We start from the raw sequence: 14,807 nt of genomic DNA, 5'->3' as shown, positions 1-14,807 counted from the left end.
TGTTATGGGCTTTACTATCCGTTGTTCTCCTTAGCTTGGGAGGGGCCTCAAGTGAAGATGTGGGGCTATGCTCTTTTTACAAAGGACTTTTATGTGCAACTTGATGTGTTCACTGACAGTTTTTGTGAAATTAGTATAGGCTAGGTTAGTTGACTATTAACATATAGTGACTAAGATGACCAGGGAATTGTTCAGAGGAGTGGGTTCTATCAATTGTGGCCAAAGGGCAATCCATGGAATGGAAAAAAAAAAAAAAACTGTGGCCGCATTCATGGCCGAAGCTCCGGAAAGAAGCCCGGAAAGGTGCCAGGTGGGGGCTTCAGGGCAAGCCCCGAGCTGCGGCGGGCAGGGGGCAGGGAGGGGGCTTCTCCACGCTGAGGCAGCCTCTCCAAGGGATTGCCTATTTACCTGCAGGGTGGGGATTGGTCAGGAACCGACGGTGGTGGCGGAAAGATGCCAGGTGGGGGCTTCAGGTCAAGCCCCAAGCCGCGGCAGGCAGGGGTCGGGGAGGGGGCTTCTCCATGCTGAAGCAGCCTCTCCAAGGGATTGCCTATTTACCTGCAGGGTGGGGATTGGTCAGGAACCGATGGCGGTGGCGGAAAGGTGCTAGAGCTATTTTGAACCGAATGCAGACTATAGATTGAACACAATGGCCACTCAATGCCTCTAGTGCAAACTGTAACACTAAAAAGGAAAGAGAGAACAAAAGGAAAGGTCCTGCCACAGAGGCGGGGTGGGGGGCAGAGGGGTGGTGGTGGTGGGAGATCATTGGTGGTGGAGAATGGGCAATGGTAGAGGGATGGGTACTTGATCATTGTATGACTGAAACGCAAGCATGAATGTTTGTAAATCTGTAACTGTACCCCAGGGTTATTCACTAATAAATAAATTTAAAAAAATAGTGCAGCATAATACAATAATTGTAATCAAGATAAGGTACAGAAAAATATGTAAGAAACTATTTAGTAATCATATTGGGAGGGGAAAAGTCAGGGAAAACTTGCTGGAATAGATGGGCCTGAGAAAGTGATAAGAGAGAAAAGCTATTCTGAGGGAAAAGATGGAATTTGAAAATATATGTAAGCATGAAATACCATGGTATGCTTGGTAGTGTTTCAGTAATGAAAAGTGCGTGTGTCCATGTGTTCATGTATATTAAAAGGAAGTTAGAGAAACAGGATCTTAATCATGAGAGCTTTATTTTGGTGTGAGGGGCAAGATTTATATTTTAGATTATAAAACCATTTAGTTATTCCAGTCCAGGACTGGAGCGATAGCACAGGAGGGAGGGCATTTGCCTTGCATGTGGCCAACCCTGGTTCGATTTCTCTGCTCCTCTCAGAGAGCCTGACAAGCTACCGAGAGTATCCCACCCACAAAGCAGAGCCTGGCAAGCTCCCTAGGGCATATTTAATACGCCAAAAACAGTAACAACAAGTCTCACAATTGACACATTACTGGTGTCCGCTAGAGCAAATTGATGAACAACTAGATGACAGTGCAGTGCTATAGTTATAGTTATTCAGGTGAGAGGTATGATGAAATTTGTTCTGCAAATAAAGCATAGTACACATATTGCTTTTAAAATTATTTTTTAAAATTAACAATCTGGTGAGAATATTGTCCACGTAGGTAAGCATTCATTTGTAGCATTAATTTAAAAAGAGGTTGCACTGAATCTGCAGACTTTTCAACGGTTCGTTTAATCAATCCACATTTTAGCCAATTAGAATATTGGAGCATTGCTTTTTTTTAGTGCATCAAAGAGTTAAGTTTAGAAATGATTTTATTTAAATGTTTATAATCTAATTAATATTTATAATCTAACTCTAGAACATAGACACTATAGCTAAAGAGGATGAATACAGAAATGTAGGGATTTGGGGCAAGATTTGAGAATGCTAGATAAAATTTGGTATTATATATTGATTAAAGTCAGAAAGTATGGTTTAATGATCAAGGAAAAGGAAATGAGATTGAAAAAAATGACAGGGTAGAACTTTTAATAACATTGATTTTTTTGGCTGTAGATTGAAACATAGATTGGGAAGAAAAGTCAAAGAGGCAGGAAGAATCTAGAGAAGGATTATGAGAAATTCCAGGGACAAAGACCAAATGATCCCCAAAGTAATTTTGGAAATATAAGACTAGGTACTATATTATCGTGATCATGATGTCGTTTTTTGTTTGTTTGTTTGTTTCCTTCTCCAAATCCCCTCCCCTCAGCGGTTGGTTATTTCACTTATATAAATGCTAAGGGCTTTTATCATTTGATATTATTTATAATTTTGTTTCTTTACATATACAGACACTAGTGAGATGACTTATCATTTGTCTTTCTATCATTTATCATTTTGCCTAAAACAATATTCTCTATTTCTAACCACAATGTAGGAAAATCTAGAGTAAGGTTTTTTCTTTTCTGGTAGCTATATATACTACACAATATTTCTGGAAATTTTGTGGTAATTTCTCCCCTCTCATTTCTGACCTGATTAATTTTAAAACTTTGTTTTTTTCCCTCATGAATATAGCCAGTGGTCTGATATCTTGTTTACTCTTTTGAAGAATCAGGTCCTGGTTTCATTAGTATTTCATATTGCTTTTTAAATTCTATGTTGTTTATTTCTGCTCTGGGGTTTTATTATTTCTTTTCTTTACTACCTTTTGGATTCATTTGCTGTTGGTTCTCCAGATATTTAAAGTTTGCACTTAGGTTGTTTATTTTATCTTTTTCTTCTTTCCTAATATGGGCCTGTATTCCTATGAGTTTCCCCCTAAGTACTTCCTTTGCTTTGTCCCATAGATTTTGGTAACGTGTTTCTTCATTATCACTAGTTTCAAGGAATCTTGTTATTTCTTTCTTGATTTCTTCTTTGGTCCATATGTTATGGGGAAGCATGCTTTTTAGCTTCCAGGTGGTAAAGTTTCTCCCCTTCTTTTATATGGTTAATTTCTCTCCTGTGGCACTGTAGTTGACAGGATTCTTGGTATAATTTTTTGTTTGTGAATTTATGTAAGTTAGACTTATGTCCTAAGATGTGATCTACTCTGGAGAATGTTCCATGTACACTATGGAAGAAAATGCATTTGGATTTAAAAAATATTATTGGTTCACCACAAAAGAGACCATTACAAAGCTGTTCATGATTGGGTTTCAGTCATACAGCACTCCAACACCCATACCTCCACCAGTGTAATTTTCCCAACACCAGTGTCCAATTTCCCTCCAACCACCCCCAACTATTACCCTTGTCAGTCAGCCTCTATGGCAGGCAATTTTCTTCTCTCTCTCTCTCTCTCCTATTGGGCATTGTGTTTGTGATACAGATACTGAAAGATTATATTGTTTATACCTTTACCTTTCTGTCTCCATGCCAGTCTGTCTTCACCAAGGCCCCTTCAGAGGGCATCAGGTTGAGTTTCTCTCCCTACCCCAAGCAGAGCCCCAGAAGCCAAAAGCCTCCAGAACCCAGCAACAGTCATGCTCAAGGCCACTCTCCACACACTCAGAGGAGCCTCATGCATGAAGGAACCAGCAGAGGAACTCAGGTATGCAGGACCCATGGCTGAGATCGCCAAGCCTACTTGGATCGAGACTGGGCCTCCTCGACCCAGATCCCCAGTTTTCCAATAGGTTGGCAGTCACATCCACGAACTCCTTCTGGCGCCGTGTAATCTCATCAATGGCCAAGATCAAGAGACTATAAAACAAAGCTCCTGGAAGTGAGTGATGCATTTTTTCCTGGAGTGCATGGCTGTATTTGCAGATGCACGACCTCTTATACTCTACCACACTAGTGTACCTGAAGCAGCACACATGTGTTTGGTTTTAACATACTTGCTTGTATTCTCCTGTCACCCCTCTTGGAGAGCCTAGCAAGCTACCATGGGTGTCCCACCCTCACGACAGAGCCTGGCAAACTAACCGTGATGTATTTGACATGCCAAGAACAGTAATGACAACATGTTCTTTGTGTTCTTGGAGTAAGCAGATGTCATTGGGCTACACTAGCATGCGACAGAACAAATGAAGAAATTACTGGCTCCCACTTGAGCAAATCAATGAACAACAGGATGACAGTGATACAGTAATAAAGTGATACCTTTACCTACTTTCTTTTTTAAATTTTTTAAAAAAATTTACTGAATCATCATGAGATAGTTACAAGCTTTCATGTTTGAGTTACAATCACACAATGATCAAACATCCATCCCTCCACCAAGTGCACATTCCCCACCACCAATATCCCGGGTATACCCCCCCTTTCCCACCCTCCCTCTGCCTCTAAGGCAGACAATATTCCCCATACTGTATCTCTACTTTTGAGCATTATAGCCTGCAACACAGACACTGAAAGGTCATCATGTTTGGTCCATTATCTACTTTCGGCACATATCTCCCATCCCAACTGGTTCCTCCAGCCTTTATGTTCTTAGTGATCCCTTCTCTATTCCATACTCAGTTCTTGTCCAAAACTTGTGATCATGATCATGAGGAATACTAGCTTATAATTTTATTTTTTAAAAACTATCTATGTCTGCTTTTTGTATTAGAATGATGTTGGCTTCACAAGAGTTGTTAGGAAGGATTCTTGTGTCTTCAATATTTTGTAAGAGCCTGAAGAGTGTGGGTAGTTTCTTTGAAGGTGTGATAGAGCTACCTAGTAAATTTGTCTGGACATGGGCTTCTATTCTTGGGGAGATTTTAAATTTCAATTCCTTTATGCATGCTTGGTTTGTTCAGGTTTTATACTTCTCTTTATTTAGCTTTGAGAGATTGTAGGATCTGAAATATTCATTCACTTGTAGTTCTCCAGCTTAGTGTCATAAAGTTGTTCATAATAACCTCTAAATAACTTTTGGATTTTTGAATCACTGCTCTTAAAGAGGACTGCTCCCAATCATGGCCTGAACTACCACAAACTGTGTGGGGTTTGAGTAATTCCCAGTCTCTTTCCCCTCCATGAATGAAGCAAGAATCCGAACCTTTGTAAAGTCTTTGAACTCAGAGCCTTTCACTTGCAATCCCCCATCTCACTTTAGTTAGCATTTTAGGTCTGGTGTTGGCTTGCAGTTCCTTTCCTCTTTTAATCTTCGCTTTGTCTTTCCCAAAGCATTACTGAGTTCTGAAGTGGTCCATATTTCTGTATTCTACAGGGGTAAATCTCCTGGAGATGATGACTATGTTCTCCAATGTCTTTTCTCAGTTAAGACTCTGGCAAGATGCTGTATTTAATTCCGTTTTCACATGTTATTTGTATTGATACCACTGTAACTCTCTCAGAACCTTCCCTTTATAGTCATCTTGGTCCTGCCCTCCTGCTATTATTTTTGATTTCATATATTTATTCTTTATTCTTTATTAATGTATGCAAGACTAAAATTTTCTTCCTAAGCACTACTTTTCACCACATAGAATTGTTGAGATGCATTTCCATTTTACTTTAGTTAAAATATTTAAAAATAGTTCTTGGCTTTTTCCACTCTGAAAAATTTCTGTTATTCTGCTGTTCAGAACTTGTATTGACTAATTTTTAATATCGCCTACCATTTCTACTCCACACTCTCTTGTGTTTTGCTGACTGCCTGCGCTATCAGTTCTTTGAACAAGTTGAACTTCCTCATCACAGAGTCACTAAATACACTGTCTGAGGATTTGCTGGCTATTAATATCTTTGGTGATACTGCTTTTGATTACTGAGCTTGGTGGACTTCTGCATGTTTTCCTTACTGATTTTCCAATGTTTTTCTTCCCTTTATTTTTTTGGTCTAATATTCTTCTTGTGATAGGGGTGAGTCTTTGTATTGAGCCCCCTTGGAAGAATTGGAGGGATTAAGCCAGAGATTGCTCTCTGTCTTCTCTGCTCACCCCTGGATGATGGAGCAGCATGCAGAAGATCAAGCAGAAGCAGTGGTGTGCTGTGAGCACTTTTAATAGTTCATATCAGGCTTGGAGGCTGCTAGTACCCCCACAGTAGGGCGGGGTTCTGCCTCCCATTCTGGAATAGACCCAGTGATATCAATTGGGAATGTCATGCCAAGATACCTGTCTTATTTTCTCGCTCTGGTATTTATACTAAATGTGTTTTAAAACTTGTATAGTTGTTATCACAGATCTTGGATAGTCACTTCTCTTGCTTTGTTTTTAGTCCTCTTGGCTTTCATTCTTTATCTAGTCCTGTCCATCATCCTCAGGAATTCATCAAAGGCATTCTTCATTTCTGTATAGCACTTTTGAACTCTACAATGTTTGCCTGATTCTTTCTTAGAATTTCCATTTCTCTACTTACATCACCATATATTCTTGCATGCTTTGTTCTTTAAATGAAAGAATATGTGGAGTCACTGCCCAGTTGACTTGAGTAGTGACTGTGATTGTGATCATGTGTGATAGTAACAGCTATTCAGTCAGTTGATATTCCTAGCTATGGGCAGTTTGCCAGTATCATCCCCCAGATGACTATATTATCCCACAGCTGTAGCAACAGATCCCAATGAAGCTTACCATTTGGAGGGCGTGGGCTACCACACAGGTGAACTTCTACTAAGGCCTGTGTGTTCACTGACCACCAATCTAAGCTAGAGATTTCTATCTGGTGACCACACCCCATATATATTTTTATAGCCCTAAAGTGTTTCCTCCTGCAGCTGTGTTGGGTGAGGCTGACCTCTTGGGTGTCTTCTCTCAGCTGCAGCTTGAGGCCAGGGCACACAGTTGGCTCTCTTTGCCTCCCAGACACTCTCACATGCAAGTTGCGTACACAAAACTAAACCTCTATTAAACCTTTGCTTTCTGCACCTCCCACCATACACCCACTTTAAGGACTGAATCTTAACTCTGGAAGCATCTTGCCAGTCTCCTTATTCTTTCAGTCTCTACTTCACCTTGTCCTCTTCCCCACATTGGGAAACACTCCTTAGCTCTAAACTCAGCTCCAAGCTCACTTGCCACGGTGTTGACTTTCCCTGGAACTTTGCCTATCTTCTCCAGTGAATCTTCTCAGTTATCATCATGTGTTGAATTCAGGTTTTACGCATTTTTGTATTGATGCAATGATAGCTTTCTCAAGATCATTACCTCATTGACTATTTTGAACCTATTACCCTCCCAATAAGTTTAAATTTAATGTACTTGAAACTAAAACTTAACTACTTCAAATATCTAAGAAATTTATTGATCAACACAAATGTGGTATATAACAAACAGTATTTTCTTACACTAGAAATATGATAGTCAAGATAAAACATGAAACTATTAATGTTTACATTCATAGTGCCCCTTACGTTTGGGAAGAGAAAAAATACTGAGGGTTATAATTCAGTTGTATTTACATCTCAGTTGGAAAGTTCAAGTCAGAGGAAAACAACAGTTATTTCTGGGATATACAGGTCAAGGACAATGGGTGTTTAATACCAAGTTTATATATTAAACATTAACAAATTCCTAGTTTTAAGTTCTTATTGCTCATTTGTTTTAGAATTCAAAAAAATATTTTATAACCTCTTTGACTCAAATATGCTTGATACAATTAAGTTATAATCAATGATATATTGGCAACCTGATTCTTCCTTAACAGCACCCTCTCCCAAAATAAAAACCAACGAAATTGTAGCATTTGCCAATTTCCATAATATATATTTCTTCATCATTCCTAGTTACACATACTTTTAATGAATAGGTCTATCTAAATACCTCAGTACTTTAAAGCTAGATTCATAGAGTGTGGGTAATGTTGATAGTAGCTTTGTGCTAGCTGCAATCTAATTCTGAAGGGGCACATAAGTTTTAATGGATGATATTTGAATATATATATTTTTTTGCTTTTTGGGTTACACCCAGCGATTCTCAGGGGTTACTCCTGGCTTTGCACTCAGGAATTGCTCCTGGCAGTGCTTGGGGGACCATATGGGATACCGGGGATCGAACCCGGGTCGGCCGCATGCAAGGCAAACGCCCTACCCGCTGTGCTATCGCTCCGGCCCCGATATTTGAATATATTAAGGCAACATACTAATAAGCCACCTACTATCTAAAGAGAGCTTAAATATAATACTATCTTTTTTTTGCTGACCCTATTTTCTTCATGCATACTTAGTAACATTTAAAATGCCTTGGGAAGAGGATGGCTTACTACTATCTCTTACATTTTTCCTCATTCACATATCTAGGAAAAAATGTATTAGTAGAAACAAAATCTTAGGTACAACTCAGTGGAAAAAACAAAAATTAGGAAGAAGGCCACTAGGAGTGACTCCTGAGCACAAAGCCAGGAGCAATTCCTGAGCACCACTGTGTATGTCCCCTAAGGAAAACAAAACAAAAGACAAAAAAAATTGAATAAAGAGTACAAGGCAAATATAATGTGTGGAGAGCCTCCACGGGACCATGCTTTGTAGCGTTCTTTGTAATCAACACCTGTGTGCTTCGAAAACAACTCCTAATAAGGAAACAGGATGTCTTGCCACGCCCATAAGCTGTGACTAACCTATCAGCTGCAGACACTTGGGGTAAGGAGGCAGCGAGGGGTAAAAAGGAGGGAAGCTGCCTAGCTAGGTAGGGGATTCCTCCTCGTTTGCCCCTCGTTCCTCTTCTTTCCCGAGAAGGTCTCTTAATAAATCGCTACCAGAAGAATCTCCGGGTTGCGTGATTTCTTACAATAATGTGAGAATAAAGATCCATAGATAAAACGTACTATAAACAAAAATGTAAAATAATATGTGACATATTGGTTGTCTCATTGCAAACTGAGGTATTTGGGATTAATTCTACCTTCTATTTGAATTTACTGAAATTAGATGACTCTTAGATTGAATTCATGGTAACTCAATGCATGCATTTTATAGAATTAATTATTTAAAAATGTTTAATTATTTTTAAATTATTCATTTTAATTGCTTAAACTTCATTTACCAGGGAGGGTTGTTTGTAAATGTTCTAGAAATTGTAGCCACTTGCAACCTAGATCCTACTTCCCTATTACTTCCCGGGAATTGTACTTGGAGTAAGTACAGAAACTACCCAAAGTTTCTTGCAAAATTCCTGAGATGATAAAGGAGAGAAGTAAGGAATTTTAGGTATCTAGGCATTAAAAGATGAGAAAATCATTTAAGCAATTCATCAAAGGGAAGGAGTGTCAGGTATAAAAAATATGATGTGCTTGAGCAAGGAAAGAAAAAAAAACTTGATTGTAATAGGTGAGAAAGAATTCTGAATTTAGTTGTCTATTGTATAATTTTTGCAAATCATTGCCATAGGCACAGGTACTTGGGAAGAGAATACTAAAAACAACTTAAATTGGTTTGCATAAAACATATTTGGTTCCAAAGGCAATATTTTAGCACTCTATTAGCACTTGCTCTTGTTACTGATATTATCTTTTCTAGAAATGGGTACTTTGGGATCCTTTTCATGTAGTTGGATTTCATTTCCAGAACTTCAATAAAAGATGGTTATAGAGTTGTATAATCAAAACCAGGACCAGAAATGTACTTGAGAGCAGGAGGTCAAGTTCATTTCTAATCTTCCATGGAAACTTTCCCATCATTTTCAGTGACCTCATGGCCAGAAAGTTTGAAATACACTAAGAGCTATGAACATAGAATGACTTTGATTAAAGAAAAAGATAGTCAATAATTGTTTGCTTGACATTTACAAGACAATATTTCTGGTAAAACCATATTCCAGGAGAGAAATGGAAACTTCTATTATGCTATTACCAGAAACAGAATAAAATTAATTTAACTTGAAATAAATCTTCACAAAAGTTTTAATAAACATACCGGGCAGCTTCTGAATATCTCTCCAGACATCGAAACACTGTTGCCTGACGAAGATGATTTCGGAAATAGGCTGGGTTTAATATAATGCTCCTGTAACATGATAAAAGGATTGAGAATGCTATTAGGTTCATAAAAACAATTACCAGAAGTGTATAGGTACAGAACGACACACATTCAACTTTATATAGTTTATGGTTTTAAAGACACTAGTAAATGAGGCTCACTTCTCCCTGTAAATGTGAGTTAAGTCAAACATAATTAAAAATTAAATTTTCATGACAAAACAAATTTAATGTAGCACACTGGATCATTTTGTAGATATGACATGTCAAAGACTTTGAATGCAACTTATAATACATGTAAGAAGTGTATTTGCTTAAGTTTAATAAGTTAGGCAAAAATGATAGGTCATTTCGAATATGACTACCTATAATGAAAGCGGAGGTTGTTAGCTGCTTAACATCAACTGGCTTTTGGGTGATACAGTCTTTCACACTCCATAATTAGGATTTATACACTCCCCAAGATAGGAAATGTGTTATCACTAATTAATAGTACTTAAGAGAATGCTATAGATATAGAGCTATGGATACACAGATTACAGATAGTTATAGAGAGGCTAAGATGTTTCCCTTGCATGTGGCTAACATGGTTCCCGAGTATTTCCGGGTGTAACCCTGGTGATTCGTAGCACCACAGATTCTGAGAAGCACTGCATCCCTAGACTCTTTCATTGACCTACTGGGAGCCTCTCAAGCATTGCTTGGAAGACAACTCCCCAGGTACATCCCACCCCCCCAAAAAAAGGTATTGGTCTTGACCTTGCTACTTTTTATAAGGCCCTTATTAACTTTTGGGTTTTCAATTTTTCTTAATTACAATTACAGGCTTGGTTTCTAGGTAGGATGAACTGTTTTTACTAGCTAGTTTTTCAGCTGGTAAATTTCTAGTTTTCTTTTAGATTTTTGAAGACATAATCTTGCCCAGATGAGATGATCACTTCCCCGTTGCCTTCTTCTTCCCTTCAGAATAAAACTGGCAGAGACAGACATTATCCTTTCCTGCTTCTTGGGGAGCAGTGCACATTAACAGACATTTGGTAGTGAGGTGAATGAGAGATGCAGCTCATAGCCCTTCACTGAATGAGGCAGTAATTTTTATAAGTTGAAAATGTAGCTTACACTACAGAGAATGTTAGGATTTTTTCATTTTTGTTTTGTTTTGGGGGGCAACCAATTGGTGTTCAGGGATTACTTGTAGTTTCTTCAACTAAGGGATCACTCTTGGTGATGCTCACACAATTATATAGGATGCTGAGGATTGGACTCAGGTGAGACACATGTAAATCAAGTTCCCTACCTATTGAACTATCTCTCCGGTCCCAGGGCAGCTGTTTTCATGTGGGATACAAAAATGTTATAGGAACAACACAAGATCATTGAGTCACTGCGCTTTCCCCCGGAGATCTCTCCGGCCCGCGGAGAGACAACAGTGGAAAGCGCTCCTAATTGGGTGGGTTCTGTGAGCGGTTCCGACCTGAAATAAAACTAGTGAGGATAATAAATAGGGGGCCCAAGACGACACATGCCGATCAAGGGCAACTTTATTAACTGCCATGCTGGCTTTATACTTTTCTTAGCAGGGGGTTGGTACATAAGTTGTCAATCATCAGGGAAGTGTCTTCTCAGACCAAATAAGGAAAGGTTCGGGGTGTATTAGGTGGGCTTACAACATTCTTCAAGAGTAGATTGAGAAATAGTGGGGAGGGGAAGGCAAGGGTCTATCTGGCAGGAGCATCTGGCAGGAGGAATGCACAAGGTAGAGGAAGGTATTCTACTTAATGGGGGGCTTAATGGCGTCTCTTAGTTAACTGCCCTGGGCTACTTTTACCTCTTGAGTTTGGCTATTTCCTTTGTCACAAGGGCGCCTGTGCCTCAGGTCAAGTAAAGCTGGTAATGGAATTTTCCAGTTTGTCCAGGGTAAAGGTTTCGGGGTCCTCTTTTGTTCAGGGTCCTGAGCAGTCCCCAACATCTCCCCCCTTTTTCTATTATAATAATGAGCGAGTGGGTGGAGTGCCTGTCTTAGGTTACTTGGTGGGCTCCCAGTTCTGGACATGGCAGTGACCAAAAAAGGTTAGAAAAAATGTGTGCACGACTCTAGGTGGTGCCATGTTTGCACCCAGATACTGGCACCAAGCTATCCCCGTCTTAGGCATTTCCACAGCCGGGAACAGAGTGAGCGGGGGCGGTATGCCAGGTACTCAGGTGCTCGAACTCCGCAAAGCTCAGGGGCTGAAGTGTGGGCTTTTCCAAGTTATCCAGCCCTTCGGGGTCGTGTTGGGATAGCTGCTGAGAGTGGACCTGTACTGAACGTTTGGTTGCCTCATCAACCTGGTTCTTAATGAAATTTGTGAGTCGGCGGAATGCCCATGGGCCAAAGGAAACTAGCAGTAAGAACCCAATGAAGGGTCCAAGGAGGCTAGGCAACAGGGTAGAGAGCCAGGGTGAGGTGGAGAACCAATTTTTATACCAAGATTCCTCCTGGTCTCTCAATCTTTTACTTTCCTCTAAGCTTTCTTCCACTCGTCTAATGCTATCCTTAACTAGCCCAAGCTTATCTTTAAAGAAACAGCATTCCTCCTAAAGAGCGGCACATACTCCCCCCTCTCTCAAAAAGGCCAGGTCAGGGCCGTGTCTGTTAAGATGGATGACCTCAGCCAGAGAGCCAACAGTGTCAGTTAGGTATTGAAGGCCCTGTTTAAATTCGCGGACATCAGCCTCCACAGCAAGGGACAGTTGGTGGAAGTTTTCCTGAGAGGAGACAAGGGAGTAGATGCCCGTACCGGCGCCTGGAGCACCCAGACTGAGAAGGAGGGCAAAGGTGATGGCAGTAACAGGCTCACGTCGGTGGCGCAGGAGAGAGGAAGAAGAGGAGAAGAGCAGGGCATCGGCAGGGCGAACCGTGAGGCGTGGCAAAAACAGAACCAAAATGCAGTAATCTCTATGTGCCAGGAAGGCAGATGTAACAATGTGAGGAGTCAGGCCAGAGGAACAGGCAAAGTAGGTATCAGCGGGGGCCATGACGTAGGAAGGATAGAGGGTGGCATTAACGTGGAGGGAGGAATTGGATATAACAAGAGTCTGGTTGCAAACGGGTACTAAATCATACGGGGGGAGCATATTGGGCCCCAATAGGCAAAGTCTGGATCCCACCACATGTCCCAAAGTCAATCGGTGCGTGGGCCCCACTTCCCAGCGGAGTTCGTTGGCGTCAGAGACGTTCAATGGAGAGCCGAGGACAGCAATGCCTTCGTAGAATGGCGGTTGAGAGGAGTAGCAGATCCAGCATTGGTCATAGGCGGGGTCGGTGATGGCGGCAGCAGAGGCGTTGACCATATTCAGGATGAGCTGAGAAGAGGGTGCTGGACCCGCAGGCAGAGTAGGACGGAAGAAGGATGTGGGTGGCGGGGACCCGGAGGGCGCCGGTGGGTAGGGACGGAGGGCAGGGGGGCGATGATGGTGAAAGGCGTTGTTGGGACCCATGGAAATAGGGCGTGAGGAGAGGGCAGTTTTTAGAAGGCGAGGGGAGAAGGTGAAGCCTTTATCGTAGCCGAGGTGATACAGGCGAAGAGCCCAGGGCAAAGTATTGGACCAGGGATGCCGTTAGCCAGCAGAAGTGAATTGGATGGTGAGGAAATTTCACGCACGGTTGCAATCGACAGAGGGCGTGTGAGGTGCTCGTCGGATCGTGATAAAGTCCCAGGGGGAGGAAGGTTTCCTATAGGTGTCGCCCGTGGTCTCGCAGCCCCAGGTGGCACAAAAAAAAATCAGGGCAATAGCCACAAGTGCGGGCAAGAGAGGGGTTATGTTGTAGCCTGTGGCGGCCGCCAGGGCAAACGTAGATGGGATCAGAAAGAAGTTTCTGGCGGTGGCGGCGGGCGGAGCAGCCAGAAATGATGCTATGGCCAGGAACGGCTTTGGGTGCGCGACCGCCAGCGTAATCAGGGAGAGACCAGGAACTGCTGGGCATTGGGAGGGCGCAGAGGTCAACCCAGAGCTCGGGCCAGGGTGTAGTGGGAGACAAGTGGAAGTGGAATTGACAACATCGCCCGCTTCATTAAGGACTTGCCAAGTAAAATTAAAAATCTGGGGGGAAACAGGGGAGGTACCCAAAAAAAGGAGGGGGGCTAAAAATCAGAAGGAGATGGGGAAAGGGGAGATAAGGGGGCAGGGGAGGTGGAAGCATGAGCCCCGTCATGGTGGACAGGAGAATCGGGCGTCACGGCGTCCTGGACAGGGTCAGAGAGGTCGCGAACCACAGCAGTCGGGTCGGCAGGACCTTGTGGGCTGTGGAGTCTGGGTCAGTACCAGAAGGATGAAGTTTACTCCAGATGAAGCCATAGCAGGACCAGGAGTACATTAGTAGGTGTCATCTGTTAAAATATAAGCATAGACTTCTCCTCCTACAAGGAGGTTTCCCACTATTTCTTTTGTGTGTTCTAATGCAAATATAAGAATCAATTGTTTCCCAAGCCCTTTCTCATTCACAAAGTTGCAAGAACCAGATACTTGGAAGAGTCAAAAAACTGGATTAGCAAGTCTTATCTGCTGGGCAAAAGTGTGATTAGAATTCACTGTTGAGGAGGGTCTGCATTTTCCAGTCTGACTGGGGCAGAGCTGGGAATGCTGGGGGGGGGGGGGGTGTAGATCCAGGGAAGTCTTTAAAAACCCTCGAACTGACATCTGAGATTAACTCCTTATAACCCTGAGCTAAGTAGCTTAATTTTTTTTTTTATCTCAAATCAAATAAAACACTGGTAGGACAAGTTTTGCAACCAATTTTAGAACTCCAAAAAGCTCATGTTTTAACTAAATCATTACTCCCCGAACCTGTTTTTATTACAATTATTTCAGCTCACATTCTAATGCAGATGTATATGTACATTGACACAACAGCATAAGACCTTTAAACCATCAATTTTCATGAAACATGAGTAAATCTTCTTTGGCTTAAGTTCAATAGTT

General features: G+C 41.5%; 1 protein-coding gene across 1 annotated transcript in view; it reads right to left on the bottom strand.

The window, feature by feature from the left end:
- Positions 1–14,807, bottom strand: part of SPATA16 (spermatogenesis associated 16) — a 326,224-nt gene that overhangs the window by 161,313 nt on the left and 150,104 nt on the right. Inside the window, exon 3 of the mRNA XM_004603101.2 lies at positions 9,784–9,873. Within this exon, the coding sequence (XP_004603158.2) occupies positions 9,784–9,873 (90 nt within the window). The remainder of the gene's footprint in view (positions 1–9,783; positions 9,874–14,807) is intronic.

Source organism: Sorex araneus, chromosome 2 (assembly GCF_027595985.1).
Source record: "Sorex araneus isolate mSorAra2 chromosome 2, mSorAra2.pri, whole genome shotgun sequence".
NCBI classification, from domain to species: domain Eukaryota; kingdom Metazoa; phylum Chordata; class Mammalia; order Eulipotyphla; family Soricidae; genus Sorex; species Sorex araneus.
This window is presented reverse-complemented; position numbering and strand designations above follow the sequence as displayed.